This window comes from Cardiocondyla obscurior, linkage group LG21, assembly GCF_019399895.1.
Source record: "Cardiocondyla obscurior isolate alpha-2009 linkage group LG21, Cobs3.1, whole genome shotgun sequence".
Classification (NCBI taxonomy): Eukaryota; Metazoa; Arthropoda; class Insecta; order Hymenoptera; family Formicidae; genus Cardiocondyla; species Cardiocondyla obscurior.
In genome coordinates, this window is record NC_091884.1 from 3,030,940 (window position 1) to 3,037,980 (window position 7,041).

The following is a 7,041-nucleotide window of genomic DNA, read 5'->3' on the forward strand; positions in this document are numbered from 1 at the left end:
ACGTCTCGCGAGGGGAGATCAAGGTATTAATCCGTTAGATGAAGCCTGTCGCGAACACGATATAGCTTATGCTCGAAGTAACAAACTCGCTGAACGACACGTGGCTGATAATATTCTCGCAAATAGAGCGCTACAACGTCTTCACGCGAAAGATTCAAGTTTTGGAGAAAAAGCAGCTGCTACAACTGTTTGGGCTGCGATGAAGACTAAAACAAAACTTGGTATGGGCTTACATGGTAAAAAGCAGAAGAATGCTAAAAAAACAGTGAAAAAGCGAGTACTTCCGGTCGCAAAACGTGGTGGTGTTATACCGCTTCTACCATTACTAGGAGTGATCGGTTTGCTTGCTGGCGGTGCCGCGGGAATCGCCTAGGCTGTAAATAATAAGAAAACAATGCAACGTCAGCTTGAAGAGACGAAACGTCATAATCACGCTATGGAAGGTCGTGGAGTTTATCTAGCTCCATACAAACGTGGTGGCGGTGTTATGAAAAAAAGTAAAACTAGGAATAGAGGAAAAAAAAACGTCGATGCGACGTTAAAAATTCCTAAAGGCACTACTACAGATATACAATTGCTACAGTTGGCAAAACGCATGCGCATTTCATATTTCAGAGGTGTTTTTTTGCGTAACACATTACCAGCTGGAGAAGTATATCGCAACGAAAGCGGCATCGTGAATTTGGATAATGCCGATGAATCTGGTACTCATTGGGTGGCATATGCTAAGAGAGGAAATCACGTTATATATTTCGATAGCTTTGGTAATCTTCGACCGCCGCGGGAACTTGTACATTATCTAGATAATGATACAACGCAAATCGAATATAATCACTCATCATATCAGCGTTACGATCAAACCAACTGTGGACAATTGTGTCTTCTTTTTCTACGAGCAGTTAACAAACATTTTAAAGACATGTATTAGGCTGTCTACAGTCAGTATCAAACATGTTGCTGACGTTCACGCTTTCGGGAAAAAGTAGCATCCTGGCGGTGAGCTACTTTCCTCCAGTGGATTTAAGTGATAGAAACTATGAGCTTGGATTAACAGATTTTGAAACGTATTACACGATACCTAATGTAAACTCAACAAATAATAAGTTTTATTTTACTGATAATGACACGGAGATAATTATTCCTGACGGGTCGTATGAGCTGCATGACATTGCTATATATTTGCGGCGGGCACTCAAACAACATCGTTTCGTTGATGCTGTGAAAAAAACTATAGCACGCAATACTGATGATGATAATGATAACCCATTATTATTAATTCGAGCTAATAACAATACGTTGAAGAGTGAAATCAAGTGTGCATATCGACTAAATTTCACTAAATCTCACACTATTGGTTTATTGCTAGGATTCTCATCTAATCGTATACTCGAACCTCATCGTTGGCATGAGTCTGATGCTCCGATAAATTTCATCAATACTAACATTATTCGCATAGAATGTAATGTGACTGGAGGTGCGTATAGCAACGCCACACGTGTACACGCAATTCATGAGTTTTCACCCAACGTTCCACCAGGATATAAGATATCGGAAACACCAACACATATCATTTACCTTCCGATCGTCGTACGAAGCATTACAGACTTGACGATTCGCATTGCGGATCAGTACGGACACTTGCTGGATTTTCGTGGTCAAGAGGCACGGTAGTACCTCGCGCCAAGTATAGGCGCAGCGAGGCACTATCGTGCCTCTATTACGCGAGACGACGTTTTGAGAAATCCGTAGATTACTGGATCTCAATAACGGCTCAACCAATCGCTTTTCTTAATAGGCATATTGTATAGATTATGGTCGATTTATATAATAAAAGTCTTTTTATTATTTCGCTGCGTGGTCTATAAATAAAGATATCGCGATGTTAATTTTGGTTACAAGTATAAAATTATTAAGATACTCCGTCGTCATTTTTACGTCTCGAAAAATGTCCCTTTCGTTTTCGCGTCGTTAGATGGTGCGGATTGATTTATCGATTATCGACTCTGTTGATTGCCGTGTGAGTTTGACGTGTGAGGTTAGTGATCCGCAGTGATCCGATAATTAAGGTAAGTGTGACTAATATTATTTAAATGTTATTTCTAGTATATATATTATATCAAATATAATTTAAATGTTATTATTAATAATCTTATATTTCAGAGATGGCTGAATCATCAAGAAATGACAAGATATATAGCGACAGTTAGCGACAAAAAGCTCTTAGAAAAATGTCAGGAGTGTGTGAAAGTAAAAAAGAGCTGCCAAAGAAACACAGGCTGCTAAAGCAAATAAAAATGCCACAATACTATTAGAAGAACTTGATAAGGAAAAGACAAGAGAGGAATCGAAAAAGGCGGCTGCTGCGCGAAGACGAGAGAGATATATTAGATCAAAAATCTTTTTCTTAATATTTTGCCAATATTTTAATTATTATTTCTACAGAAATAAGTTTTTTAAACAATCGATTAATATCGTTTTGTCGTTTTTAGATACTTTAGCTGCTGGCACTAACTTGGGTACAATTTATTTATGGAAAAGAAAAAATATATCTGATTGTGATGAAAATGCTTGGCCGAATGTTCCTGAATCTTGTGCAATTCATGGCACAGTGAAGCAGTTAACATGGGGTGTCAGTTTATCGCGAAATTCTCTTCTATCTGTTAATTGTATTACCAATGTGTTAATTGTATTACATACTCGCGCTATGGCAACGTACGAGATGATTAATGATTTTGCCGAAGTCATTGAGGCTAGATGTAATTTGGATTGCCATTGTGTCTCGATCACCGTTGTCATGGTTTGGGATATTGAGAGTGATCAAATTCATGAAATGGATTTCGGAGAGTCGGATGACATTGCCGATGATGACTCTAAGTTGTGAGTAAATAAGTTGAAAAAGTTTGACTCGATTGCAGATCGAATCACAAATGAAAGTAAATCAAAGCTGTACAAGTAGTGATTACTTTAGTAATCAATAACTGAATGATTACGCTTACTTCGCCTTATATTACAAATAATTGTAATCGTAATTGTAGCGACTACTTTTTTTTACAGTTCTGGAATAAATTCATATTTTCTACTAATCGATTGCATATCGAATGTAATTTATGATTTTCAGTAATGTAACGTTAACGTATATTAATACGCAAAGATAATAATACTTTGGCATTTTTAGAGCTGCACAGTGCAAAGGAAGATTAATTACGGCGCATTGCTGGGATGTGGAAGAACCCAGATTATTAGTATGTCGAGCTCAACGATTAGAAAGTCATAATTCTATAAGCTTTATTAAAGAAAATGATCAGGTAATATCTACTAATACTAATTTGTTTATAGTTACATTTTGAATTTATCTGTACATATATTCTATAGTGACTACATTTAATAAGTAATTTTTTTTTTTTGCACAAGCTTCTGTAGTATTAGTATCATTATTCGTGACATCAGATCATGGCATTGTCATACAGGACGTGAAACCAATCGCTGACGAGAATTGACGATTGCTAGGTGTACATTCACCACATATTGTTATTTTAAATTCGGAAAAAAGCGTGGATAAAAGTAGCAAGATAGTGCAGTTATTAATGAGAGACTTCGAAAAACTCGGTGAATGTGACTCGGTGACTCTGTTACCAGAAAAGCAGTAATGGACTTTAGTTTTCATATTAGCGTGGCGAATATGGAAGAAGCTTTTAAAGCTTAATAGCGTTAAAATTCTTTATATCTTGTTTAATTATCCCATTTCGATTTACTTGACAAGAGTTTTTACGATATTTGTTATTCGCAGAAACATTTTATGCGGGAAAAATTGTGGCCACTAGCTATACTGGCGTCACGGCACTCACAGATAGACGTTGCTAAATTTTACGAAGACAATAATCAACCGGATCGCGCAGTACTGCTGTATCATAAAGCCGGTCTCTTACACAAAGCCTTGGATGTCGCATTCAGAACACAGCAATACAGTGCGTTGCAATTGATTATTACAGATGTAAATGCAGATTCTGATCCGGCACTGATTCGTAAGTGTGCCGATTATTTTATGCAAAATGACCAGATCGACAAAGCAGTGGATTTACTTGCAACTGGCAGAGATTATATGGCGGCCTTAAATCTAATCCAGCAACATAACGTTGTGTTGAATGAAGAACTCGCGGACAAACTGACGATTGAAAAAGTGAGCAACGATAACACGGATCGCGAGCGTATGAGAATTTCTACACTTGAAAAAATCGCCGAGATCGCCTTTGATCAAGGGAACTATCATCTTGCGATTAAGAAATTTACGCAGGCCGGTAACAAACTACGTGCTATGAAAGCGTTGCTTAAGTCTGGAGACACCAAAAAAATCTGTTTCTTCGCGCAGGTCTCAAGAAATCGCGAAATTTACATTATGGCAGACAATTACTTACAATCTTTGAATTGGCAAAACCAACCAGAAATTTTACAGAACATAATTAATTTCTACTCCAAGGGTAAAGCTATGGATCTGTTGGCAAATTTTTATGTGGCATGCGCGCAAGTGGAAATCGACGAGTTTCAGAATTACGAAAAAGCATTAAACGCTCTGAATCAAGCGAGCAGATGTTTGTCTAAAGTAATGACACCGCGAGATCCAGATATTCACAGTCGGGCAGTGGAGTTAGTGAACAATAGAATGTCAGCAATCAAACGCTATTTAGATATTAAAAGGTAAATTTGAAAAATTAGTATTAAATTTGGGATAATAACAATGGCAATCTGAAAGTGTTTGCAAAGAATTAAATAAAATATTTAAATAGAATATATTTTTATACTGTCGATATTTATAAATTTTAAACAAAGTAAAAAGTGAAACAGTTAATTTAATTATGAATGTCTTGTATCTTTAGCGTATCCTTCGTATTATATTAATTTTTATTTAATAAATGATTACTCGTTGAAAAAAAAAATTCCAAGTCAAAGAGATCAGAGCATCATTTATAACTTCTAATTTGTATTAACCTGCAATAAAATGTTATATTAGAAATATTTATAGAATGTATAATTAAAAAAAATGTCTAATTAAATTAATAATATTTTGTTTTCTTACCTATTAATAACAATTATATTATTAATAAAAATATAGGGTCTGGTTATGAATTTTTGTACCGGCATCGTGGCCACGTCCGCGGCCACGTCCGCGGCCACGTCCGCGACCACGTCCGCGACCACGGCCCCGGCCCCTATTTCGTATTTCTCTTTGCCATCTAGGAGCTGAAAAGTAATAAAATGAAATTATTGATATATTGCTTATATTGATATATATTATATTGATATATTGCTTATATTGATATATTGATTTACGACTTTTTAATTTTTCTTCTAGTTCCTTTATTTTTTCCAACAAATCTTTTCTTGTCGGTTCGGCGGATGGTACGGCGGGTGGTACGGCGGCCTCTTCTTGTAATATAGCATGATGACCAGTTTGGTCTCTTTGGATATTTAATATCAATCTAGGCTGTGAATGATGAGCACTTTGGACCGTCTCCTTGGGACGAGGAAACGGCTGCTGTTGGGCAGCCGTCTCCTTGTCGCAAGGAGACTGCTGCTGGTTCTTTTCAACTTCTTCCATGTGGCTGAAAATAAATAAATATATATGTGTGCGTGCGTGCGTGCGTGCGTGCGTGCGTGCGTGCGTGCGTGCGTGCGTGCGTGCGTGCGTGCGTGCGTGCGTGCGTGCGTGCGTGCGTGCGTGCGTGCGTGCGTGCGTGCGCGTGCGTGCGTGCGTGCGTGCGTGCGTGCGTGCGTGCGTGCGTGCGTGCGTGCGTGCGTGCGTGCGTGCGTGCGTGCGTGCGTGCGTGCGTGCGTGCGTGCGTGCGTGCGTGCGTGCGTGCGTGCGTGCGTGCGTGCGTGCGTGCGTGCGTGCGTGCGTGCGTGCGTGCGTGCGTGCGTGCGTGCGTGCCTGCGTGCGTGCGTGCGTGCGTGCGTGCGTGCGTGCGTGCGTGCGTGCGTGCGTGCGTGCGTGCGTGCGTATTAATTAATTTTTACCTTCGGAAATTTTCGAAGTAGTTTTGTTCAATTTTCTCAAAATCGTGTTTGTTCGCCATTTTGCTCTAATAATGTCGATAGCAGAAGTTGGAGGGAAGGATATAAAAGCCGATCGCGATTTTGTGCGAGTTTACAATAATTGCGTTAAAATGCGTTTGTCGCATTTATATTGTAAATGTTCACAATTAATGATTGTTATTTATTCTTTTTCGCTTTCTAATAATGAAAAATAATGTGTAAAGTTTAATTCAGCCACATTGTCAGCGCAAATTGTCATTAGGTTTTCATCAAGTTCTCGCGTTATCTCGTAAATAGTGACTATTATCTATTCTCTTTCGTATTGATGTACTTTTCTCGCTTTTGATCGGTTTAGCTAAAAATTGCGCTTAAAGTATTTCGATTGTAATTTTTTGCAATTAATGATTGTTAATTGTTCTTTTTGTAGTTTTCTTGCTTCTGATCGGCTGAATCGCTTCTAATTGGCTGAATTAAATAAAAATTACGCTTAAAGCATTTCGATTGTAAATTTTTGCAATTAATAATTGTTAATTATTTTTTTTCGTTTCTTGTACTCTTTCCGCTTCTGATTGGCAGAATCTCTTTTGATTGGCTGAATTAACCAAAAAACGCGCTTGTAGCATTTCGGTTGTAAATTTACGCAATTAATGACTATTATCTATTCTTTATCAGTTTCTTGTATTTTTCGCGCTTCTAATTGGCTGAATCGCTTCTGATTGGCTGAATTAACTAAAAAACGCGCTTGTAGCATTTTGGTTGTAAATTTACGCAATTAATGACTATTATCTAATCTCTATCACTTTCTTGTATTTTTCGCGCTTTTGATTGGCTGAATCGCTTCTGATTGGCTGAATTAACCATTCTGATCCGTTGAATCGTTTCTAATTGACTGAATTAACTAAAAATTACGCTTAAAGCATTTTTATTGTTTTTCTCGCTTTTGATTGGCTGAATCGCTTCTGATTGACTGATTTTTTGCAATTAATGATTGTTAATTTTGTACTTTTATTATTT

The 7,041-nt window shown here is 37.7% G+C and overlaps 1 protein-coding gene across 2 annotated transcripts; it reads left to right on the forward strand.

Annotated features, from left to right (window-relative positions):
- Positions 1–298: 298 nt before the first annotated feature.
- LOC139110603 (intraflagellar transport protein 140 homolog) lies at positions 299–4,889 on the forward strand. 2 transcript variants are annotated; one of them, XM_070670461.1, is made up of 2 exons: positions 299–2,877; positions 3,176–3,830. In XM_070670461.1, the coding sequence occupies exons 1-2, from the start codon at positions 2,705–2,707 to the stop codon at positions 3,345–3,347; spliced, it is 345 nt and encodes a 114-aa protein (XP_070526562.1). In that variant the 5' UTR covers positions 299–2,704; the 3' UTR covers positions 3,348–3,830. The 2 variants fall into 2 exon arrangements, with proteins under 2 accessions (XP_070526562.1, XP_070526561.1); XM_070670460.1 differs by having other exon boundaries at positions 307–2,877; positions 3,176–4,889.
- The last annotated feature ends 2,152 nt before the right edge of the window (positions 4,890–7,041 follow it).

Bases quoted from the DNA above. Each gene is read 5' to 3' on its own strand.
- LOC139110603 (XM_070670460.1), top strand. From the start codon at position 3,797: ATGCGGGAAAAATTGTGGCCACTAGCTATACTGGCGTCACGGCACTCA.